This window comes from Typopeltis vanoorti, chromosome 16, assembly GCF_054136105.1.
Source record: "Typopeltis vanoorti isolate ZY-2024b chromosome 16, IOZ_Tvanoo_1.0, whole genome shotgun sequence".
NCBI lineage: Eukaryota > Metazoa > Arthropoda > Arachnida > Uropygi > Thelyphonidae > Typopeltis > Typopeltis vanoorti.
In genome coordinates this window covers 65,767,920-65,795,507 of record NC_143564.1, presented here as the reverse complement: position 1 = coordinate 65,795,507, position 27,588 = coordinate 65,767,920, and the positions used below count along the sequence as shown (strand labels likewise).

Here is a 27,588-nt window from a genome sequence, read left to right as displayed (position 1 = left end):
AACTCTGCTTCCTTTCATTGAATTTTAGTACTAAGAGAAATTGACTCAAAAGATGTTTTTTGAATATGGGTAGTTACTAAGACCATCATGTATCAAAAAGGTTAGAAAATTCCAATACACAAATTTCAATTTAAAAAAATTAATAATAATAATACTAACTTTACTAGTTTGGAAGTACTCTCTTCAGCACTTGGCTTTTTGTACACAGTCATCTTTGAGAGAGGGAGAAAAAAAATCAGCTTTTTAGTATTATTAGCAAACTTGAATTTATAGATATAAAATATATTAAAAGAATCTAAATCAGTCATAAAAGTATGCTTTACAATAAAATTTTTGTAAGTGATGTCGTTTATCAAAACAACTGAACTCAGAGTCATTTTTGGATTTACATGTACAGTTTAGTGGTGGCTAGTAGATTTTGTAGGTGGTCGTAAGTAGTATAGATAGTTGGTTGTATAGTATCCTCCTGTAATGTCCTTGGATTTCATGGCATTATTACAAATAATAACAAAACTGTCAAAAATCTGCACTGCAGAAAGGTGGCTGGGGTATATGACATTATTCCAGAAATGCTCAAACAGGAAGGCATAGAAGTTATATAGTAGCTACACTGTATGATTCAGAAGACCAGGTCAGAACGTTGAATTCCATATGACTGAAGCAGAGCAGTTATAACACTTGTTCCCCCCCCCACACACACACACTTGGTTACAAAGTATATTCTTGTTTTAATTCCTTACCCACATGTAAAGCTTCTGTATACAAGTAGACTTAATTATGAAGCTACTTCACACACAAACTTTGTTTAATTATGCTTGAGTAAAGGATTAAAACAAGAATATAATAAATATTCTTGATATTTGTTATTAAAATATTCCCAAATTTTTCTATATATTATTTTTTTTTTTCATTCCTATTCTGGCATTAAGATCTCCAACTATAATTATATTGTCTATTTTATTTAATTTTTCATATATTCCTTGTAACTGTTTATAAAAGTCATCATTTTCTTCTTCTTTTCCTTCTTTGGAGGCACATGCACACTCCAACAACTGTTAAATTTGCTTTATATAATTTTAATTGCACTTCTAATATTCTTTCATTCCAGTATTTATATTTCCAGAATTATTTTTGTTTAAATTGATTTATGGATTCAAATCATTATGTCAGCTTTTGCATGTATTTGTTTGTCTACTCCACTACATATATGATATGATAATTAGTTGTTTCTTTTATTCCTTTAAGTTTCTTTTTCGTTTCTGTAAGAACTGCAATTTCTATATTTTCTTCATTTAAAATTTTATCTACTTCTTTATGTGCTATACTTTTAATGTTCCATGTAATATATTTCAATATTTTCTTTTTCTTTTTTTTTTCAAAGTTTGTTAACCTTTTCCAATTCAGAGTCTTTTCCCATGTTTTCTGCCCAGTTTAGATTTCTCTGAGACTTGAAAGTAATATGTTTTCCCTATGTCAAGTTACTAGCATGAGGTATCCTAGTGATGGGGCTGCCACCTTATGGCAACTAGGGTTGCCTTTTTAGTAGATAGTGGAAACTCCAGTTCGAGAGAAAAGAGAAAGCAATTTAAGAGCAAGGGAGGGATCCCCCCCCTTGCTCTTAAATTGCTTTCTTAAATTGATATCTCAAAAAAGTCTTGCTTGTGACATACAAAAAAGGAACAAGTATTTAACTAATTTACTTTTATAAAATGCCTTATTACTAACTTCTTAACTTTATTTTTTACATTTATATTATTTTTAATTTGTGGATATCTGAATTTCAATACAAATATTTTAAGCCAGACATTTTTGATACCTCTAGAGAGCTTATTCACTAAGAGGTGCAATTATTCACACAGATTCACTCAGTGTAAATAATGCACCTCTGGTAACATTTCAATTTGATATAGTTTGGTGCAAGGTGTATGGCATGTATCTCAGCAGTATATTTGCTGATTCCATAGGATTTGATTAGATATTATGCTGTCTAGAAAGACAGCAGCGGCAGACCTCATTAAATTTCTGATTGTGATCCCTCTACTAGCAGCTCTTTTAATAAGAAAGTAGAATACTGTGATATTCTACTTGTCTACAAACACATGGTTTTCCCTGAACTTGGCTACATGCTGTGCCAAAGTGAAACTGTTTTTAGTGGAATTCAAGTATTGTCTACAGAGATCTAGAGCTTGTGGTAGTTCAATATGTAGACCAAATTCAGCCTGATAGGTGCTATACAAATGTTCCCACCAAGGACAAAAAATGCTTTTCCAACTAGAATGGACTAGAAGGGATTTTATTTTGACTGCAAACTGTAAAGACAGGTGCTTGCATCAAAATGACAGATGGTTAATTTACTTTGACATAGAAACTAGGAACAAACCATCAAAGTAAATTCTCTCTCTCTCTCTCTAAGAAAAACAGATTTGAGATCAATAAGTGAGTTTTGATAGGATAAATGCTTGGTACAAAGAGAGAGAAAAGAACATTTCTCTGTACTCCAAGAAGTGGAAGAGAGGGTGAAAAGGACGTTCACTGTGCTCCAGCACTTATTTCTAAGCTGGCATATTGGGAGTGATAATGTTAACTTTTTATCAAATAAAGCCTCAAGAATATTAAATGGATAAGAATCCTACATTGTTATATAGCCAGTAAGTGAAACTCAAGATCAACAACTACGATCTATGAGTTTCAATGCCGAAAATTACAAAATTATTTTAATTACAAAAGCCTCAAGAACTTTGTCCTATCACAACTGAGATTAAAGTTTGTCCTAATTTTAGTTAGAATAAAGCCTATGTTTGTAACAAAATCGTACATGAGTAGTCTTTATGATAAGAACCTAAACCCATTGCAAGTTTATAAGTGGAAAGATGATCAAATAAATTATATTCTTGTTTTAATCCTATAACCAAGTGTAATCAAAGTTCACATGTAAAGTATTTTCAAGACTAGGTTACTTATATATATAAAGGCTGCTGATTTCACATCAATTGTCATAGTATCCCATAATGCAAAGAACATTTCATTTTGTATATGTATATTGCAATGTATCATGAGAATGATAACTATCCAGATTGGCTTTGACTTTATTGAGATCTCCTCTCAGTGGGAGCTATACCCAGGAAGATGTAAATTAATGCAGATGTCATATATTTTCCATATACAAGTAGTAAAATAGTGTGGCACCATACTTTTAAAATATTCTGGATCACAGAGTATTTCAAACAATTATTTTAATTCTTGCTTTAATTATTATTATTATTATTATTATTGTTCTGGGCAACTCCAAGGAGTCGACAGACTCATCGAGGGAAGCCCTAACATCATGTCAAGAACAACTATTCGACATTCACACAGTATCTATCATACCTTGCCTTGAACTCATTCACGGTCGTAGCACCCACAACAGACTCTGGAAGCTTATTCCATTCATTCACTACTCTCCAAGTAAAAAACCTAGCTCTAACACCCTTGTCAACCACGCTCTTGCCCAGCTTCCATTCATGGCCCCTAGTCCTCCCACCACCAGTCATATTTTGAAAATATGACTGGTGGTGGGAGGAAAAAACTTCTGGATCAATCTTCTTATAGAAACCCTTCAGTAATTTGAATGTCTCAATCATATCACCCCCTCCTTCGCCTATCGACCAATTACTGCAACCCACAAATCTTCAAACTATTCTCATAAGGTTCATTCCACAGACCTGCTATCATCTTGGTCACTCGTCTCTGGATCCTCTCCATTTCCTCCCCATCACGAAGAAACCCTGGTGCCCATAACTGGGCACAGTAGTGCAGATGGGGTCTTATCAAGGCTCGATACAGAGGAATAACAACTTGTTTGTCTCTGCATGTTAAAGTATTTTTCAGAAGCCAAGTGATTTGGTGAGCTGTTTTAGTCACTTTTGCAATGTGCCCCCTAAACTTCAATTCCCAATCCACCAACACTCCCAAATCCCTGGCCTCATCAATCTCCTGGAGTATGGTTCCACCAATGCGATATATTGCTGCTATTCTTTTCACCCCAAAGTGCATAACCTTGCACTTTGGCACATTAAATTGACATCCATTTTTCCTAGCCCAGTCTTCCAAACTATCCAAATCATCTTGTAAAGTTTTGACATCCTGTGCACTCATAATTGCTCTACCCAACTTTGCATCATCAGCAAAGAAGTGAACACTTCCTCTCAAATCCTTTCCTATATCATTGATGAACAAATTGAAAAGCAGTGGTCCAAGAACAGAGCCCTGTGGCACTCCACTAGTCACAAGCCATCTTTTAGACTCCACTCCTGAATAAGCTACTCTCTGGTATCTCTCCTTCAACTACCCTCCTATCCATCTCACCAACCCTATATCTATCCCCATCTGCTCCAGTTTACTGATTAGGGTTCTATGTGGTATCCTATCAAAAGCCTTGGCAAGGTCCAGTAGTATTATTGTAAACCCATTACCCCTATCCAGTTCAGCCGTCACTGTGTTATAAATTTCAGTGTACTAGCTGCGAAATGTACACTTTGCGGAGTGCGGTCGGAGTGTGATTAGATGATAATAAAGGAATGAATGTGAGTAGAAAATGTAGGGAGAATGAGAAATTGAAGAGTATTTTGGATCGTGAGTGTGATATTTTTGTCAAACTTCAGAATGAAGAAAATAGGGATATGACAAGAAACGGCGAGGTTGTACCAGAGAATTGTGAGAGTGTGAATGTAGAAAGTGTGAATGATAGTATTAATGATTTTACTGAGAATAAAGAAGATGAGATAGATGCAATGAGTGAGATCGTGTTGTTGAATGGTGCGATACAAAGGGCAAAACAGCAGCTAGAGCGTATGAGCAAAAGTTGACTGAATGAACCAGCCAATAATAAAAAGTATGACAGGAAAAATAGGTGTATGAGTGTGAACATGAACAAACTGAAGGATAGAGTGCTGTATGGAGACTCATTAGTACGAGGTGTGTTAGTAGAGGATTTGACAAAATCGTACCAACCTGGTGCGACCATAAAGGATGTAACTGAGTCTATTAGAGAGCAAAAGGAAAGGGTGAAAGAAATGATTGTTGTGGCAGGCACGAATGATTTGAAAGGAGATAAAATGGAAATGATAGAAGACCTGAATGAATTGTTTGAGGTAGCAAAAGAAAAGAGTGAGAGAGTTAGAATGATTAGTCTTTTGCCATGGTATGACAGTGAAATGTTTAAAAGGAGGGCCATAATTGCGAATGACTTTATGCGTGGGTTATGTATGACGAGTAGTGTGGAATTTGTGGATGTGTGGAGTGAGTTCGATGGGCAAAAGGATCTATATAAGATGGATGGCTTGCATTTGAATGGTTACGGTGTAAGGAGACTTGAGAAAGTGTTGCTGAATGTAGTGGATGTGCAAATTCAGGGAAACTAGATTTATTAAGGGGGGGGGGGTATATATACAGTCCTTAGGAAGGCAGTTGAATGTATGACTGAATATAATATGCCCGAGCGAATAAGGACAACACATCAGAGTGGGATAGTTAATATAAGGCATCAAGGTAGGGTTGGGGCTAATGAGGGTCTTAAATTCATGTACACTAATGCTAGGAGTATTAGGAACAAAAAGGAAGAGTTTTTGGCCATGCTTGGCACTTCCAGACCACAGGTTATTGGTATTAGTGAATCATGGCTGAATGTAGATGATATAGCTAGTGGGATTGAATGTGATGGGTGTAGTGTGCTTAGGAATGACCGGGAGAATAAAATGGGGGGAGGAGTATTGCTGATGATAACTGATGAGCTACAGCCAAGGAGAATAGAAGTTGAATTGCAGGATAGAGAAAAGAGCACACTTGAGGCCATCTGGTGTGAGATTGTGGCTAGCAGAACTAAATATACAATTGGGTGCTGCTATAGACCAGGTGATGGAAAAGATGATGGTGACAGTATGCACAAGCAAATAAAAGAAATGAGTGGAAGGAGGGTAATTATTATGGGAGATTTCTCCTATGGTCACATTGATTGGAGTGAGGAGAGGACACACGAGAGGAAGGAATTGGATTTTATGCGGTTATTAAGGGATAACTATCTGTGACAGCATGTAATGGAAAATCCTAGGGGTCAGAGAGTGCTTGACCTAGTAATTACATCTGAGGATTTGGCTGTAACAAATATGACCACATTGCCACCAATTGGTGAGAGTGATCATAGGGTCTTGACTTTATTGTGTGGAATTTTTAATTAAGACAGGGTACATGTGGAATTATCGGGGCTGGAAAGTATGACAAGCTTAGGGGATTGATTGGTTCAGAGGCATGGCATGTACAACTGCAAGGACTAGAAGTTGATAGTGCATGGGAGGCAGTTAAGAAGTGTTTGCATGAAGCAATGGCTGACTGTATACCTAGAGTCCGAATAATAAATCAAGTAGGGGTTAAATAGATGAATAACACCATTAAGCTTGAGCTGCAAAAAAAAGAAACAACTATGGAGGAAATTTAAGGAGAAAGGTGACTGGCAGGCACATGAACGGTATAAAGCGCAGGCCAGAAGGGTAACGAGTGTGGTAAGAAAAGCAAAAAAGGATTACGAAAGAACATTGGCCATGCAGGCTAAAGAGAATCCTAAACAGTTTTTTAGATATGTAGCAAGTAAAAGGAAAAATGTACATGGTAGAATGATTTTAAAGAATGCCAATGGTAGGGCGGTAACTGAATCAGTTGATATAGTTGAGTTACTGAGTGAGCACTTTGCAAGTATATATCATCCAGGTGGGGACATTGCAAAAATGAATAAACCAGTAGATTATACGGGAATTGTGGTGAATGAAGTGGAGGTGAGTAGTCTACTGCATAACCTCAATGTCAATACATCCGTGGGATTGGATGGTATACCAGCCAATGGTATACCAGTATTTCCACAAATTTTTGTGGAAATTTGCAACAATTTGAAAAAACTTGCAGATAGATAAACCTCATCATAGCTTAGAAATATTGAAAAAATTAAGAAAAAATTTAGGTGTGTCATGAATGCATAAAATATATGCAGATACTAGTATATTTTATCTTTACTACCATAAAGAATCACAAATCTATTATAAAAAGTAATTTATTAAAACTTACACAAACGCTTAGACTGTACATGGCATCATTCGCAGTCGAGAGAAATTTAAACAAACGTAAAGATGCAGTATTAAATCATAACTGCATAAAATGAATTGTTAACTATTCAATTATTTAAATTAATTAGCATAAAATAAATTTTATAACGATATTTATTTATTTCATATGATGATACAACAGCTGAGCCCCTGTTAAGGCGAGGTACAGCACCATCTCAATCCCACTATTTTTATCTGGGCTAGGGAGTGGCATAACTGACAAATCGGACCTATGGCTGGATGAACCTTCTTAAGTATTCCTGAATATAATCTGTGTGTTGTGTTCACAGGGCTAGTTTGCCTGTTTTGGGAGATGAAAAACCCAAGTTTCCAGATGGAAAAAACCCCATACCTCTGTATGAGACCAGCTAACTCACCTTTCATCGAAAGAGACCAGATAAAGGTTTTCCTCATGTCCATGACATGTGAATCAAACCTAGATCATTCTGACCAGAGGGCTTTGTCTATACTGACTGAGCTACACAGGCTCTTATAACAATTCATTCATTGGTGTATAGGCTAAGCTACCATAAAGCAATCATATTGCTGCTTCTTCGTTATAAATGAATGAATTGTTATGCCTGTAAATAAATATGAATTTCTTTATCACATTATCTTTTCATTTTTGATGTCTGTACGTATAATATCTACAGTATTTTGTATCATATAAAACAATATTGATGTAGGTACTGAGAGACAAATGATTCATCTTGTATACAGATGACGTAAGCTTATGGTATTGATACATACAGTACAATACTATAAATGTATTTTCACTTCCTTATGATTTTCTTTAATAACATTTTATTTTCTATAGCTTACTTTACTATAAGAATATAGCATATAATACATACCCACACAAAATGTGTTAAACGATTGTTTAACCGTAAGGCTTCTAGTCAACAGTAAGCTATTAGTAGTGAAAGTTTTTGGGGAGTCAAAAGTTATATGTGGATTTTCGAACAACGCAAGGGGTCAGTACCCCCTAACCCCCATGTTGTTCAAGGGTCAACTGTATACATACATACACACACACATATATATATATAATTACCTTACTCCTATCTGGAATGCTTACAAGCCTTTTGTTATTTGAAAGGCTGTTAGTAAGAGCTGGAATTTTCCCTGCAGTTCTTCTAGAAGAATGATGATTTAAATACTCTCTGGATTTCTATTAAAAAAATATGTATATTATAAGATAACCAACCATCAAGTGAATTATATATTATTATTATTATTATGTGACACCTCCAAGCAGTCCAAAGACTCGTCGAGGGAGAGCACCAACTTCACAACTTATCCGCAACTCAATCTACCGACTACAGCAAACTACAACTGCCATCATCATCTACACCAATGCCATCTACCGCCCACCACCATCGCCAGACAATCACAAACATCCATGTGCTTGTCTGGTGGTAGATGGAATTCAATAGTGTATTAGCTCTCCAGCCAAAACACAGCAGGTTCGATTCCCATGGTGGGATTCAAACCAGCAGCCTTTTGGCTGGAGATTGGATACGCTAACCACTCAGCCAACCAGGTCAGTAATATACAAAATATATACCTGAAATATGCCTTCAATATAAATTATGCTTTACAAGAAATTGTCTTTGTTTTTATCTTTTACCATTTGAATGTGATAACACTACGAAATCTGTGAGATACCACTCTGATATTTTCTATTATATTTCATTTAAAAAAATTGTTGGTCATGACCTGCTAAACTGATTTCATGGCCCACCTAAAGGGTTGCAATCCACAGCTGTGTGAAAAATGTGTTAAAAATGCTGGTCTAGACAGTAGACACTCTAAATAAATACTGCCTCTGCAACTTGCTGACATTGATAAATCTTGAATGAAAGAGAAATTTATTGTACTACATTTAATTCAGATTTAACAAGTATCAAAATTCTCGGAGAAATACTTGCATATTGAAAAGGTGAAATCAAAATTTTACAGGATGATTTGGATAGTTTGGAGGACTGGGCTAAGAAAAATGGATGTCAATTTAATGTGGCAAAGTGTAAGGTTATGCACTTTGGGGTGAAAAGAATAGCAGCAGTATATCACATTGGTGGAACCATACTCCAGGAGATTGATGAGGCCAGGGATTTGGGAGTGTTGGTGGATAGGGAGTTGAAGTTTAGGGGGCACATTGCAAAAGTAACTAAAACAGCTCACCAAATCACTTGGCTTCTGAAAAATACTTTAACATGCAGAGACGAACAAGTTGTTGTTCCTCTGTATCGAGCCTTGATAAGACCCCATCTGGACTTCTGTGCCCAGCTATGGGCACCAGGGTTTCTTCGTGATGGGGAGGAAGTGGAGAGGGTCCAGAGACGAGTGACCAAGATGATAGCAGGTCTGTGGAATGAACCTTATGAGAATAGGTTGAAGATTTGTGGGTTGCAGAAATTGGACGATAGGCGAAGGAGGGGTGATATGATTGAGACATTCAAATTACTGAAGGGTTTTCATAAGATTGATCCAGAAGATATTTTTGAAAATATGACTGGTGGTGGGAGGACTAGGGGCCATGAATGGAAGCTGGGCAAGAGCATGGTTGACAAGGGTGTTAGAGCTAGGTTCTTTACTTGGAGAGTGGTAAATGAGAGGAATAAGCTTCCAGAGTCTGTTGTGGGTGCTACGACCGTTAACAATGACGTAGTAGGGAGAATATCACAGCAGTGAATATAAAGAGCTTGACAACGACAACTCGGGGGGCCTCCCTCGATGAGTCTGTCGACTCCTTGGAGTTTCCTGGAACAACAATAATAATAATAATAATAATAATAATAATGATAAAGTCCATGATTAAAAATTCTGCTTATGTATTATAATGTTAAGTATCTTTGTAAGTACAACAGAGGTTGAAAATAGGAGAAAAAATGTTAGTATGCAAAAGTTTAGATCAAAGTTTCAGACGAGATAAGCGGATTAAGAACATGTCCGGAGGCAGTCACGTATGCAAAGTAAAAAAAAAACAAGGAGCGTGAGTTTCCCGTGGACACACAAGGAGTAGTGACGGCATGGAGTGTAGAAGAATTAGGTGGGTAAAAACAATGACGTAGTAGGGAGAATATCACAGCAGTGAATATAAAGAGCTTGGCAACGACAACTCGGGGGTTTTTCTCCATCTTGTTCCCATCGTTCCCGGAGAAGGACGATGACCATAGGCAGCTATGCGGTCAGACAGAGATCAAGCGCGAACATAGGGCTTGGCACAGCGGTGAAATCAGCGTAGACCGTGATGATATACGGAACCATGTGGACTGATCCTGCAGTCCAGCTTTACCTACATTGAAGGAAGTGAATCGTGAACGTATTTGCTAGCCAGTCTTTTCTAAAAGCAGTAAACCGAAGGATAATACAACAAGCCGTAAGAATATAACAGATGATCAAAACAGAAAGCCAGAGAGATCCTAATGACCTGGTAATATAAGAACTTTCAATCTTTTGTATATACAGAAATGTTAGATTGTAACGAAGATAGGAACTGATAAGTTATTGGACTTTTGAAGTGTAATACGACTTTAGAATCTGATCCACAAGTAGAAAGTTGTAGCTCTCGGTATGAGGATTTGTGAAGTGTCATGATTGAATATGTTGTTTTGTTATAGTCAGATAGTTAGAAGGAATTCATAATTTAGATATTGCTTCATGTCGAGAAAGATTAAGAATGTCCAGGTCACACTTGCATGATTAGATCAGTTTAGTTAAGTAATTATCAGGTATTTATCGTACTTTTTTAATGAATAAAACCTTTCTTATCAACCTAATATCTTGCCTGATCTATGTTCTCAATGCACCACTCATAAAGTAGAACCGTGCAAATCAAAATTTTTGGGGATAGCCACACCTGCAGTTAAATTTAAGACCATTAGCATTTGGTGAAATTTGTATTAGTAATTGCATGAATATTGAATATTGTGCCATTCTGAGCGTTTACTCCCAGATGATGAAGCTTCTCTAGTTTAATAATTTTAGATGGTGCAGCATTAACAAATAAATTTTTCCAAAATTAGAAACAGGGTTAATACCAGAATTATAACAAAGGGATTGGCTCTAACCCGAGGCAGTGTCTTTGTTAATAGTGCAGTGCACTATCATTCATTATGTTTATAGCAGCCAACAGTTAGAGAAATAATATTTGTATGAGTAAGGAATTAATGAGACTTAAGAGATAATTAAGAGTGATAAATAAGGTACATAGGTAAAGGGTATATAGTATATAAAGTAACTTAACAAAGTCGCAGCAGACAAAGATTTAATTGAAGATTTAGTAAGATCAAATATAGGTAAATTACAGAAAAAATAAAAATTAATGAACAAAAAAATTCACATAACTTTACAATGGTGCAGTCGACAGGATTTGATTTACTCGTTTAATCAAAGAGTATGATGAATCAAAGCAAGTAGGTTTTGAGCTAAGATCAGGCAGTTAACGTATTAAGAATTTTGGAAACAAAATTTGTGAGAAAAGATAAATTTATAGTGTAAACTAACATACAGGTATGGCTCAACCATCAAGTTTTGGAATGGACGATAATGAATTCTTTCAGACCATTAACCCACAGCAAGTCTTACCCGCAATTTTCTGGGGAGGAGACCGACTACGTGTTAGCTTTCTTTAGCTACGTCGAAGAATTAAGGAAGGTGGGCAGGTGGACTGATTTTCCGCTCCTCATCTTACTGCGTAGTAAGCTTACAGGGAAGGCAAAGAAGGAAGGCTTCCTACATTCGTCTCCTATCTTGAAGGGAACTCTGGAATATTCCAAATTTAAGGAAGAACTGATTTCTGATGTGTAAAGAGCCCCCAAAACCTTGTGGAAATTTCACGGGTGTGTGCAAGGTGATGAGGAGAGTGTAATGAGTTACTTTAATAGATTGCTGTCTATTACTCGATCTATGAGAGTGTCCTCACAGGATAAATCTCACCTTGAGTGGATAACCTTCCAGCAATTTAGATCGGGGTTATGTAATGAAATAAGGGAGGTAATTTACAAGAAAAGAGCAAAAAACTTGGAAGGATGTTATAAATTGGCTAGGGAAAGGGAAAGAGTATTATAGGAGATAGCTCATGCTTCTTCTCTAAGACGATTATTACTGGAAGGGTCTGGTGCACAGATTCCCCTCCACTCAAGATGCCAGAACAATTCCGAATGCTCCGATTCTGGAGGAAGCAGAGCATCTGAGACCACTCGAATGCAGTCATACCTCAATAGAACAGAAAGCGGAGATGTTAGATCACCAGGGGATACAGAAAGGAGGGGGGCTAAACACTTCGTCGAGTATTGAGTATGCGACAGGGACACATGCCAATTAGTTCCACTAATCATTATGTGGGAGTAAACTCCTCCGTACAGTGTCCAACAGTGCAAGGCACATGAGGAAGGTTTAGATTTGCATAGAAACAAAGGGGCCTTTGCTGCGCTCTCTGATGGGTCAGTCGGCAGACCCAATTCACCTAACTACGATACCTTCACAATGCAAAGTGTGGCAGTAGCAGAGGTTAGAGGATGGCTGCCCTTGTCCCTTGTAAAGGGGTTGGTTGAAGAGATCCCATGTAACATCCTACTCAACACTGAGGCTCATGTATCTGTAATTCCTATGTCACTAGTCAAGAAATTTAATGATATTTCCCCTGATGGCATCGTTGAATTGCAAAGGCCTGTTAAAATTACAGGAATTGCTAGGGTTGAGCTCCTCTTGATGATGAAGGTGAATGTGTGGCTTTCTATACTGTGTTTCCCAGTGAGTCTCTCACACGAACTGTCCTCCCTGAGGTCGCAGATACAAGCGATTAGATCATATTGTGTCTTGACTTCTTGGAAAAGCATCATTTCATGTGTGACTTTACTAACGAAACAATATCCCTCTGTGGGAGGAAGTACCAACCAAAATTTAGGGTAGGGAATGGAAGGAAGTTGAATGAAGTATTAGATATTGAAGTGGTAAATTCAGAGGAGGGCTCAAATGAATGGAAAAGGAAATTGTTGCACAATGCCATCAGTTTATCAAAGTCAGAGCAAGAAAGGACTGAGATTGAGGAGTTTTTTCTTTTAATGTTCCAGCGCTATCCTAGTGTGTTCATAGAAGAGATTGGCTCCTTATTTTGCACCGACAGAGTTGAGCATGCTGTCCAGATCACGTCAGACTTTCCCATATATGTTAAGCAATATCAAACCACCCCCTTAAGCACATGGATAAGCTACAGAAGTTGTTACAGGACTATGAGAAAGCTGGTATTATCGAAAAATCTAACTCCCAATGGAACAGTCCTTTCATTCTAGTGGAATCCAACAAAAACTTGAGGTTTTTGCTGGATTTGTGTGAAGTGAACAAGGCCACCAGACCCATTGACTTTCCTTTGTGCAAAATCAAAGAATTGTTGATCGGTCTGGAGGGTGCAAGATACTTCTTAAAGTTGGACCTGCACTCAGGCTATTTTCAGATCTCCCTTAGGAAGGAAGACAGGAAGTACTTTGCTTTCACCACAAGATGGCAAAGGTATCAACTTTGTCGACTTCCTCAAGGAGCCAGAAATTTAGCCATAGCTTTAAGTGCCTGATGAACTCCATCCTTTCAGACATGTTGGGGAAAGGAGTCGTATGCTTCCAGGACGACCTGCTGATCTACTCGCCTGATTTAAGGAGACACAGGGAGATTCTGCTAGGTGTTCTGGATAGATTGAGCAGATCCCGTCTCTCTGAAGTGCTCAAAGTGTCAGTTCTTCCTGAAGGAGGTTGAATATTTGGGACACATTGTAAGTGAGGCTGGGATAATTCCCATTCAGGATAACGTAACCACAATATTAAAAGCCAGAATCCCCACAACTGTAAGGCAAGTTCGGAGATACTTAGGAATGATTAACTTCTACAAGAAATTCATTCCTGAGTGTTCAAAGTTAATGGAGCCCATCGTGAAGCTGACCAAAAAGGGAGTGAAATTTATGTGTGTGTGTGTGGGGGGGGAACAACAGTGTGGCTACCAATCCCTAAACCTAGCTTTGACTAGGTCACCTGTCCTCACCTACCATAAACTCGGAAAACGTTTTACCTCTCATCTGATGCCTCCAATGACACCATTGCCTCAGTCTTGGAACAAAGAGAGGGGGGATGATTTTAGGTCCATTGCCTTAATTAGCAAGAAGCTCTCATCATCTGAAAAAAATTACTCTGTAATTGAAAAGGAGGCACTGGCCATTTTATATGCCCTTAGAAAGTTTAGATATATGTTGCTGGGGCAACAGATCATCCTGTAGTCAAATCACAAGCCTCTGTCGTTCATATCATCCATGAAGAATAAGAACCAGAGAATTATTTGTTGGGCCCTGGAGATGGAGGAGTAGTGGCAGACTATTTATCTAGAGGTCCTTGGACCCTGAACCAGAGGAGAGTGCCATTCCGGAAGAAGAGATTGTCAATTCCATACACAAGGCCGAAGAGGTAGAAGAGAACATAAATAAAAACCCCCACCTTTAAGCCTGGGAAAAATCCCTCATAGTAGAGGCACAGAGATTGGACCCCCAGTGTGTGTGTGGGGGGGGGGGGGTATATCAAAAGGTACTGAAGGGTGAGAAAATCTCAGAGGAGCATTCGTTTCATAATATTTTGCATGTAGACAAGGTTGGTCTTCTGTTGTCAAAACAAGACATCACAGGGAGATGGAAAGATAAGATCTTGGTTCCGAAAGTCATGATCCCTTGGATGCTCCACACGTTTCATAGAACCCTGAAAAGAGTAAAGGATAGGTACATGTGGAAGGGCATGAGAGAGGATGTTGAGTCTTATGTATCCTCCTGCCATTTATGACAACAAAAGTTGAGCATCGGAGGCCCCTCTCCAGCCTTTTCCAATCCCCACGCATCCCTTTCAGGCCGTGCCATAGACATTATAGGCCCACTTCCCACCACCTCGAAGGGAAAGAAATATATATTGGTGATAATAGATATGTTCTCTAGATTCCTAGAGGCCACAGCAATGAAAGATCAAACAGCAAAGACCATAGCAAACAAACTATTTAAGCTGATCATTTCCAGATATGGAATGCCCCAAACTCTCCTCTCGGACCAAGATGCAAACTTTACAGCTGAAGTCATGCTACAACTATGTAACTTGCTGAAGATAAGAAAGTTGTTCACCAATCCCTATCATCCCCAGGGAAATGGAATGTGTAAAAGGTTGAATAGGACTTTGAAGCACACCCTCTCCAAACTGACGAAAGTCAGATATCAAACTGGGATGCTTATCTATCCCACACTCTATTTGCTTGTAGAATTGCTTTTCATGCAGCAACTAAGGAAGCCCCTGCGGTCGGTTATACTTTATGGATTTTAACCTTTATTTCCCAACGATTTTAGAAGCTCACGAGTCAATACTGGATTTCCTGATATTGATAAATATTTAAATAATGTAATAATGGAAAACAGAGTAGCACATGAAATGGTGGCCGAATTCTGTAACAATAGCTCTCAACGAGCAAGAGCATACGTCAATAGACTGAGAAAGTATGAGGACCTGAAACCAGGAAATCTAGTCCTCCTAGAACAAAACTCTGTCAATAAGAGGGGAGGGAAGCTAGGAAGGAGTGCTGCAGGACCATATGAAATTTTGGAAAAATTAACCACGGTAAACTTTAAAATAAGAGAAAGGACGAACTGAGGAAAAACATTAACTGTGCACTCAGACAGACTGAGATTGTACAGGTCAGACCGATTGGGGAAAAGGGGGAAACTATCATAGAAAAAACAATCACTGGCAAAAGACTAACGGGGTGAAGCATACAGGTGGTAGAGATGTAGTATTCAAGAAAGAGAAGGTCATCCGGCCTTAGATGAACAAATCCCAAGTTATAACAGACTTAAAACTCATGCTGACCCAGATCAGAGTGATGGGCACCACTTAGATGGTGAGAAGAAGAAGAAAGGATGCGTGACTAGTTATAGAACAGATGGTTTTGTTCAAACTAGATACAATTTAAGACCCAGACGAAGTAGTCAAATCCCCTCCAGAAACTGTACAGGAATGACATAAAAGAAAAAATTTTATTTTGGAAGGGGAAACCTTTGTTAAATTTTGAATGAAGGAGAAATTTATTGTACTACATTTCATTCAGATTTAACAAGTATCAAAATTCTCGGAGAAATACTTGCATATTGAAAAGTTAAATTGATTGCAAAATAACGATAAAGTCCATGATTAAAAATTCTTTTTATGTATTATAATGTTAAGTGTCTTTGTAAGTACAAAGACACTTAACATTATAATATTAACGAGATAAGCAGATTAAGAACATGTCCAGAAGCAGTCATGTACGCAAAGTCAAAAATAAAAGGCGCATGGGAGGTTCCTGCGGACACGCAAGAAGGAGCGACGGCAAGTGAAGAAGAATTAGGTGCTGGATAAAAACAATGACGTAGTAGGGAGAATATCACAGCAGTGAATATACAGAGCTTGGGAACGCCAACTCGGGGCTTTTTTCCCATCTTGTTCCTGTCGTTCCCAGAGCAGGACAATGTCCATAGGCAGCTATGTGGTCAGACGGAGATCCAGCACGAACACAGGCCTTGGCACGGCGGTGAAATCAGCGTAGACTGAGATGATATGTGGAACCACGTGGACCGATTCCCGCAGTCCAGCTTCGCCTACATCAAAGGAAGTGAATCGTGAATGTATTCGCTAGCCAGTCTTTTCTAAAAGCAGTAAACCAAAGGATAAAACAACGAGCCATAAGAATATAACGGATGATCAAAACAGAAAGCCAGAGTGATCCTAATGCCCCGGTAATGTAAGAACTTTCAATCTTTTGTATATACAGAAATGTTAGATTGTAACAAAGATAGGAACTGATAAGTTATTGGACTTTTGAAGTGTAATAGGAGTTTAGAATCTGATCCACAAGTAGAATGTTGTAGCTCTCTGTATGAGGACTTGTGAAGTGTCATGATTGAATATGTTGTTTTGTTATAGTCAGATAGTTCCTAAGACTAAGATTTGGTAAATGATTACTCAAGAATGTTAAGTAGTTAGAAGGAGTTCATAATTTGTTTAGTATTAGATATTGCTTCATGTTGAGAAAGATTAAGAATGTCAAGGTCACACCTGCATGATTAGATCAGTTTAGTTAAGTAATTATCAGGAATAGTATCGTACTTTTTTAATGAATAAAACCTTTCTTGTCAACCTAATATCTTGCCTGATCTATGTTCTTAATGCACCACTCATAAAGTAGAACCTGTGCGAATCAAAATTTTTGGGGATAGCCACGACTGCAGTTAAATTTAAGACACATAAGCTTTTGGTGAAATTTGTAATAGTAATTGTATGAATATTGTGCCATTTTGAGTGTTTACTCCTAGACGATGAAGCTCCTCTAGTCTAATAATTTTGGATGGCAAATCTCAGGCAGTGTCTTTGTTAACAATGTGGTGCACTATCATTCAATACGTTTATAGCGGCCAACAGTTAGAGAAATAATAAGATTTGTATGAGTAAGGAATTAATGAGACTTAAGAGTGATAAATGAATAAGTAAGGTACACAGGCTAAAGGGTATATAGTAAATAAAGTAACTTTACAAAGGCGCAGCAGACAAAGATTTAATTGAAGATTTAGTAAGATCAAATATAGGTAAATTACAGAAAAAATAGAAGTTAATAAACAAAAAGATTCAAATAAATTTACAACATCATCACCAGTTCACTGACACAGTGCAGGCTAAAAGTAACTAATCAGAGTGTATCAGATTTGGAATGGAAACACAGAAGTGATAAGTACAATTTATCACATAATTCATTTTTTTATAGTATGTTCAAAAATTGCAAACTAAATTAGAAATTGTGAAAGCAAAAATTTTGTGTGAACAGTTACTAGGCATATGTACTCTCTTTTTGACTGGTATGCACATACATGTGCACACAGCTTAGAGCAGAGTTTCTTAATTGCTAGGCCATGGCCTGGTACCAGGCCATGGCATCAATTATACCGGGCCACAATGATAAGTTTTCCTGGAATTTGTAATTTTAGTTTTCTAAGCATTTTTCATGAATAAATATTTTCTAGTGGAAATATTCTTAGGAGAATAATATTCGTGAACGTGTCGAACAGCTCAGACCCAGAACGCCTAAATAAATCTGTGTAGCAAATGTCGGTGACCAAGCTGCATATTTTTAAAGATGGAAGTATTCAAGAATTATCATTAATTTTCACATCGAAATCTTTCAACATTCAGGAAAGGGAATACTAATGTTTATGACCAGTCATAAAAATTGCCTGCAAGCCGATTACAACAATGGGCGACATATCCTCTGTTCTCAAAACCGAATGAAATAACATCTGTGTTGCAAATGTCAGTGACCAATCATAAAGGAAATGTAAAGAAAGTTTTTCCACTGAAACTGAAGATCAAGGTAGTCTGTATCTGGTTCTCAAATCTAGTAATACTGAATACTGTTTCTTCACAAGTTCATACTGAAGGTGTTTGTGATGCAACAAATAGTGATTTGTCCACAAAAGGAGGGGAAAACTACCAGCACACAGAAGAAAAAGTCTGCATTCACTTGTAAGTACATGGACAACTATTTAAAATTTGGTTTCATACAATGCCATGATACTGACCAATTGCCATGACCTCAATATGCTATTTGTGCTACTGTTCTGGGAAATTAAGCTATGAAGCCATCACGACTTACTCAACATCTCAACACAAAACATTCCGATCTAGTCAACAAACCCATCGTGTTCTTTATGCGTAAAAGAGATGCACTTAAAATAGAAAAGAAAAATTATTTCCCAAGCTGACGCTTCAGTTCTGATGGCATCCTATTTAATATCATTACAGATAGCCAAATGTAAAAAACCATATTCCATCGGTGAAGAACTCATTAAGCCTTCTTTGATTGCTGCTTGTAATAAAGTATTAGGCCAGTCTATGCCAAGTAAAATGAAAGACATCCCATTGTTGAATGATACAGTTGAAAGGCAGATATGTGATATAGCAGAAGATACAGAAACTCAACTCGTTGAAAAAATTAAAAAATCGAAATTGCTTGCATTACAACTGGATGAATCTACAGATATTCAGAACAATAGCATTTTACTTATGTATGTACGATCATCATGAAAGTAACATGAAGGAAGAAATTTTAAGTGTTTCTGATTTACCTATGCACATTACCAGCAGTGAAATTTTAAAAGTTTTAAATAGTTTCATTGAAGAGAAAGGTCTCGAATGGAAAAATTGCATTGGAGTTTTTACTGATGGTGCTGCCTGTCTTACAGGCAGAAATTCAGGTATAGTCACTAAATTTAAGGATATGTTGGGCAACAACTTATTGTCAACACTTTGCTACATTCATTGGCAAAACCTGGCCTCCAAAAAAATGGCACCTGAGCTTAATGAAGTCCTGTCTCAATCTGTTAAAATTCTTAATTATATGAAAAACAGTGCTTTAAATACAAGACTGTTAAAAGCATTGTACAATGAAATGGGCTCTGATCATCAAAAGCTTTTCCATTTGGAAGTTCGTTGGCTGTCCCACAGCAAATTTCTCAAGAGGTTATATGAACTCTGCAAGGAAGTTGAGCTGTTTCTAATTGATAAGAAAAGTGATCCTATTTTTTCCAGGATAACAATTGTTTCCAGGATAAGAAATGGGTACCAGGCTGGCATATCTCAGAGACATATTTTCTTACATAAACAAGTTGAATTTAAAACTTCAAGGTCCAGATATAACAATATTTAGTGCTAGGAACAAGATCGAATCATTCAAAAAGAAACCCAAACTCTGGCTTAATATGATTGCAGAAAGAAATAATGAAATGTTTCAGTCGTACTCAGATTATATTATGGAAGCAGATGATTTCTTTTCACAGAATTCAGTTTCAGATATTATTGCAGCCCACTTGAAGATGATGATGTCGTTTGAAAAGTATTATCCCAACGGAGACAAAATATGTGGACTGTGATCCCGTTTGCTGAACATAAACAGACAGCCCTTTCTCATGAAGAAACCCTTCAACTTATGAATTATCATCTGACAAAGGACTGGAAAGTACTTTTAATTCTATGAGTAATTAAAAATTCTGGATAAGAATTTCCATGAATATCCAAATTTACATGAAACAGCAATGAGATTTCTTCTTTGTTTTTCCACCACATATCATTGTGAAACTGCATTTTCTGTCATGACTGTGCCTAAAACAAAAGAGACACTGCCTGCAACTTTCTGACAATCTCCATTTGGCTATCACTTCAATTCATCCCAGAATTAATAAGCTAATGGACAGAAAACAGGAACAAAAGTCTCACTAGCCTAACTAAAACCTTCAAAAACTCAGCTGTAATAAGTTTAACTTTTTCAATAACCTATAATTGCTGCGTTAAAGTGCTGCATTTTTAATTTCAAATTATTAATTACTGTTGGAACTAGTGTTTAGATTTGAGAGATTCATACATTTTTATTTATTAAATTACCTACTTTGCATATATAAATATTTGGCATGTGTATGTGATAATAAGTGTTTTGCCGACAAGTTGACATCCTTCTGCTGCTTCCCCTACTCAGCTGACCTCTGTGGTAAGTTACAATGCATAAATATTTTTCTCACTACCGTTGTTTTTAAAACCAACATTTTTTAAAATCAATTTAATAATACAATAATCAATTTTACACTGAATAATATTATAACTTTTTGGTGATCAGAATGGGATATATCAATGAAAATCAGCACAAATTAATTTAATGATGCTGGCCTCAGGAAACTATAATATACTACAAGATTTCATTAGTCGTGTATTTGATTGATAACTAATTTAAATTTAATTTTATATTTGTCAACATGCCACACCATATACATAAGTGTACTAATACTCTTTATGATTATGCCATAATTAATTATTAATACTTATGTTAGTTTAATGTATGAACTTTTAAAAAAATTGGAAAGGTATTTACAAGTAAATTTGTTGGGACCGGGCCCTCGTCTTATAAAAAAAAGAATTTACTGGGCTGCAGTCTAACAAAGCTTGAGAACCACTGGCTTAGAAACATTGCTCACCATCATAATTTCTCGCACTGCAACTATTCCCATTTAAAACCTCTTCAGTCTCACCAGTTCAACTCTCTCTCTCTCTCTCTCTCTCTCTTGATCTTCTAGCAACAGTTCTCCAACTGATTTGCACCAAATCCATTTAAATGCAACATGTTGCTTTGTACAAATCCAGCCTTCCCTTAAATGCATCACACACAAACTCCACTCCTTTCTCCTCACAAGACTACCAACATACTAAATCTTAAAAATGATTCTTGTTCTTTATCTCAACTCATCACTATCATACCTTGGCAACACACTGACCACCTTTCTTACCACATATCACATAATTCATTTTTCCTGACAATGAATGTGCCTGACATTCATCCTTAGATTTTCCTTATGTCTAACAAAATCATCCGTTCTCTCAACCACCACTTCAACTCTCTTGCTTGTTTACTTCTCATATCCAATGCATCAATTATCTGCTAATCGTCCCTCCTGGAAAACAGATATTGTGGCCGTTTTCATTCACTGCATCCATAATACTGGAATCTCCATACACTGCTATTCAAGTTATTCGTTACCTCTTTTTCTCTACTTTCTTTCATTCTGTCCTTTTGCACTCCTTCATTCCTACCCACCAAACTTCTAACCTCATTGTGCACAGTCTTCATTTTTCATTCAGATCAACTCATTCTTCGAGTCTTGTACCCTGCCAATCACAGTGTCACTCCCTCTTGGTCTGTCATTCATTTCTTTCATTTCCACAGCATTGCTCGCTTTTGTTTCATCATCTGTACTTTCTTTCATTTCTGCATTCTTGCTTTCCTTTGTTCCGTGATTCATATAGTCTTTTGCTGCTGAAATTATGCTTGCTCCCATTCCATCAATCAGTTTTGCATTTACTGATAATTTATAGTAAAACAAAGCACACTTTCAATATACCCCATGCCATCTCTTGTCTTTTGTTCAGTCTCTCCACAAGCAGAAAAATCTATACTGATCATTACATTTGATTTTCTTGCCGTGTGGCATGCAGATCTCATTCATACCACTATTTTGTCATCATTCATCACAAGCTTCAAAACTTTGTGAAAGAAAGGTCTGTATTAAACCAACAAAGCTCCACAAAAATGCTGTTATGCTATAATATGAAAAATAAACAAAATTTTACCCAAATGCAATCATCATCACTAATTACTACAAAAATAAAACATCTTTTTGAGACAGTTTCTCAGTGTTCTGGCAACAAGCCACCCTATGGTGGACACTCCAACTTTCACTTTTGGAAATAGTGCAATGAAAGTAAAATGTAATATAATAACTGTACTATGATTATAAATAGAAATCTGTTTTCAAGACTTCATTTATAAGATGAGTCATTTTCCTGAATTGTATTTCAAAACTGACTTCATCAATCACAATGGCTAAGTTTCTGAGAATTATAAACAACAACGACAAGAAATATAATAAAATAAAGATGAAAGTAAAACATGCATGAAATAAAATCTCTTCAGAGAAAACCACATCTTAATATTAACAAAATATTTAAAATGAGAATGCACAAATACTGATAACAAAATGAAGTGAAAACATTATTTTATGTAAACATAAAACATACAGTTTATAGCAATTATAAGTTTCTGAAAACAATAAAAAACTAACTTCAGTAATGCTTACTTGTGATTTAATACTTTTCAGAAAAGTTCTTCCTCCTCTCTATACATAAAAATGACAAAAATAAATTTAGTAAATAACACAGTCAATTCTCAATATAGAAAATACTGTTATAACAAACTCACTCACTATAATAAGTTACCTAAATGCCCTCATCAAAGCCTCAACACTAATGCTATTCTTAATGCAAATTCACTACAGCAAACTTTCCACAATGACAAAAAAAGTTCACTTATCATGAAATCTATAACCACACATATACACAGTGATCTCTGGTATGATGCTAGAAGATATATTTCTTATGTTCTTCAAGACAGATGTTTCATCATCATCATCAAATTCCTGACATGTACCCTCAAGGTGTGTACAGGATATGATAGTATTACAAGAAAAATTTACATAATTTCTAACTTCCTAGCTACAATTTTTCTCCAAATCAGTCTATTACTTGTCAAGACTCCAATATTATCATTATCAGATCTTATATTTCTATGGATTGATATGGTACAATGTGCCTTAGACATGTGTTTAGCAGTTCTTTCTATCTATCCACAGCAGGACAAGTTGCAGGCACAATGCACTTTATTATACAGACCTGGGTGTTTCAAAGAATAGAGTTTATTTTTATGAGAGCAGGTAAGGGTTATTAGTTTGGTGTACAATTTAAAAGTAGTGTGGAGATTATATTTATTTAACACCCTCTTTAGTTGTTTTTCAGATGCAAATATCCCAGATTGAGTGGATAGGAACAGCTTGGACATAATTATCATTATGGCCAAGCTATAATAATAAAATATTATTATATATAATAAAATATATAATATTTTATTTTAAATATAATATATTTAAAATATATAATATAATAATGATGCCTCCAAGGAGTCCTAAGACTCATCGAAGGAGGGGTATCAGCTCCACAGCTCTCCATCTCCACCACTCAATCCAACTACAGTGAACTGCAACACCATCATCATCTACAACAACGCCATCTACTGGTCACCACCACCACCAATAGTATTTTGGCAGACAATCACAAACATCAATGCCCATGGTGAGATTCAAACCCACAGACTTTTGGTTGGAGAGCAGATATGCTAACCACTCGGCCAACCAGGCTGGCATATATATGAAGGGATATAGAAGCATGCAGTATAGAGTATTTTATCCATTTTACAGGAATTGTAGCCATTAAATGAAGTGTGGCATAGATAATGTGACAATGAATGACTGGAGAATAGGGGTTGAAAAAATGGAGGTGCTTAGAATATTGCAGAACCTCAACAAAAATGGCCATGGGATTAGATAACATACTGGCCTGTATATTACAAGAATGTGCATCAGCTCCTCTAACCAAACTGTTGTCTTGGTGCTGGGAAAGTGCCAATGGGGTGGAAAGAGGAGAAAATAGTCCCACTGCATAAAGGAGGCTTCAAGACAAGTAGCAAATTATAGACTAATCAGCATCTCAGGAGTGGTTACGGGGAGAAATTGGTAAAAGCCAGAATTCAGAATTGGGTGGATAGGAATTCAATACTTTATAAGGGACAATATGGTTTTGTAAATGATAGGTCTTGCTTTAGTAATTTGCTTACTTTTTACAGTAAAGTGACAATGAATTTGAATAAGGCAAATGACTACTCAGTGATTCTCTTATTTATTATGTAAAACTACAAGAAATTAATATGCAAAACTATATACAGATTAACACTTCCTTAACATGGAGCAGTTCAGGAGTCTGCTCCATGTCAGAAATGGCCTCTATTTTACAGATTCATGGTAGCCTGCACTGATCCCAGGTTAAGAAGTTGTAACTCTTTACTAATACCTCACCTCAGGGTCCAAATGCCAACAATGGCATCCCAGATATTACAATAAATGAGCATACACTATCAAAATGCTCAGTGAATATTGCTGGATTTTGCAAAAGCATCTGACAAGATTCAACACGGAACTCTGTGGAATAAATTAAAGCAAATGGAGACAGATATAAAGCTGGTGATTTGGATTAGAGAGTGGCTGACAGAAATATATCCAAGAGTAGTTTATGGAGGAGTTAAGTCCAGGAGAAGGTAGGTGACTAGTGGTGCACCACAAGGTTCAGTACCTGGTGTTCTCTTGTTTAATTTGTACATCAATGATAAAGGAAATGATCTGATGGAAATATTCAGTTCCCTGCTGATGATGCAAAACTGGGAATAGCAACAGCAAACAAAGGTGATGTAGAGATCCTTCTAATCTAATCTAATCCTGTGGCCTCTTTTAAGAGGATTGCAGCTGATGAACAGTCCTCTTCCATGCCTCTCTATCTCTTGCTTCTGTAAGACTCTTGCCTGTCCAGTCTTTGATGTTCTATGTTGTCTTTCCATTGCAGTCAGGGTCTTCTTCTCCCTCTCTCTCCACCATCACCTGCAATACTATTCTGGGGAGCTCTCCAGAAGAAGCTCCTCATCAAATGTCCTGCAAATACCATTTTTTTTTCTTTACTAGCCATATAGTCTCTTTTCATCTTGAATCTTTTAAAGAACTTCTTCACTGCTCACTCTTTCAGTCCAGTTGATACGATCCATTTTTCTCAAGCACCACATTCCAAATGCATTCAATTGGTCAGTCATCTCCTTACTGATCATGCAGGACTCGCATCCATATGTCACTACGCTCCAGATCATTCCCTTGATTCTTACTTTTAACTGTTTGTTCAGATTTCTTTCCTAATATGTGGTATATTTGGAAAAATGCTGCTTTTGCTTTTCTAATTCTGTTCTTAAGTTCATAATTAGATCTATTGTCATCTGTTATCCAACACCCAAGGTATTTAAAACTTTTTACATTCTCTATTCTTTGTCCGTTCAAAGTGATTTCCATCCCATCATTTCCTTTGCTTGAAATCTTCACCACTTTTGTCTTTTGAACATTTTCATTTTATATCTCTCATTTCCAATCCTGTTCAGTCTATTCAAAATTCTTTGCAACCTTCCTCTGTTTCACTCATAAGTAAAATACATCTGCATATCTTATATTATTTATCAGATGTCCATTTATCTTTATTCCATCTTCAGATCTTCCAAGGCCTTCCTCATCATCCATTCACTATAGACATTAAAAAGGAGTGGGGACATCTCACACCCTTGCCTCACACCTCTTATGGGGATCCATTCAGTATTCTCTCCTTCAAATCTAGCCCTAGCTTCTTGAGTTTTATATATTCTGAACAACAGTCTGATAATTTTTTTATTTATTTTTATTTTATGCAAAATATCAAATAAAACAGAGTGATTAACATTATTAAAAGCTTTTTCGTAATGCACAAAGCATAGATATGAATCTTTATTGCACTCGATCGTTTGGGATCCTTCAAGATGACTTAAATAGACTAGCAGTATGGGTAATGGTAAATAGCTGCCAGTGTAATGTGGCCAAGAGTAAGGTGATGCACTTTGGAAAGAGATCAGAAGCTGCATACTATATCGATAGGACTGAACTGCAGAAAACTGATGAGGCCAGGGACTTGGAGCTGATTGTGCACCGGTAATTGAAGTTTAGAGACCATAATGATTCTATATTATTTTCGACCATCTAATGAATGCAAGAAATTAACATAAACTGGGTTGTATATTGGCTAAAGGATTTTAATAATTGATACTAAGTAAAAAACACTCAACAAGTTTTGCCAACTTAGCTGTCTGGTTTTGTCAGGATGTATAAAAGAGATACAAAACAACTTAAACTGTTCATGAAGGAATGAACTGAATACAATTGTATTTTTTTACAAATACAGAAGAACGTGTACATCAAAGCATGAGTGTGTATGATATCAATAATTGTTATGCAGGAACATTCTGTAATTAGCAGCAAAATTTAACACTGGCATGCTTAATGATCTTATCAGCTATAATTAATCCTTGATTTCTATTGAATGTTTAGAATGGATGACTGCTATAGCTTCTTTTATGTTTTAGGAGTGGAAATCCTCCTCTAAATAGGACATGGAGCTTTGTCCCATTCGATGGTATGGTTTGTTCTAGAGAAATGAAGGGCTAACCCAGAGTTGTCTTCTCTGTTGTTGTTTACATCTCCAACGTGTTCTCTTTTTCTTATTTCCCAACTTCTTGAGGTCTGACCAATGTAATTTAATCCACATGAACAGGGGATGGTGTAGACACCGGCATATTTGAAGAAGGCATAACTGTCTTTCGGAGATCTTAAAAAGTGGCAGATAGTCTTTAAAGGTTTAAAAGTCATTCGCATTTCATGTGGCTTGAGGAGTGTAGCAATCTTTTTTTAGAAACTGTCCCAGCATAAAGAATGGCAATTGACTATTATCTATCAAGGTTTTTGATATATGTTTTTGATAAAAGATTGCTACACTCCTCAAGCCACATGAAATAAGAGTGCCTTTTAAACCTTTAAAGACTATCTGCCACTTTTTAAGATCTCCGAAAGACAGTTATGCCTTCTTCAAATATGCCAATGTCTACAACATCCCCTGTTCATGTGGATTAAATTACATTGGTCAGACCTCAAGAAGTTTGGAAATATGAACGGAAGAGAACACGTCGGAGATGTAGTAAACAACACCAGAGAAGACAACTCTGGGTTAGCCCTTCATTTCTCGAGGAGAAACCATATCATCGAATGGGACAAAAGCTTGCCCTATTTAGAGGAGGATTTCCGCTATCAAAACATAAAAGAAACTATAGCAGTCATCTGTTCTAAGCACAACCTCAATAGAAATCAAGGATTAAT

General features: G+C 36.6%; 1 protein-coding gene across 5 annotated transcripts in view; it reads right to left on the bottom strand.

Moving 5' to 3' along the window:
• Positions 1 to 27,588, bottom strand: part of LOC150098087 (DENN domain-containing protein 1A-like) — a 224,361-nt gene that overhangs the window by 31,198 nt on the left and 165,575 nt on the right. For 3 of the 5 annotated variants that reach the window (XM_090406168.1, XM_090406170.1, XM_090406172.1), the window contains 3 exons: positions 22,834 to 22,887; positions 8,185 to 8,301; positions 160 to 212 (listed from right to left, as the gene is read on the bottom strand). In XM_090406168.1, coding sequence (XP_090262294.1) covers positions 160 to 212; positions 8,185 to 8,301; positions 22,834 to 22,887 — 224 coding nt within the window. The remainder of the gene's footprint in view (positions 1 to 159; positions 213 to 8,184; positions 8,302 to 22,833; positions 22,888 to 27,588) is intronic. The other 2 variants (XM_090406169.1, XM_090406171.1) reach the window with 2 other exon arrangements.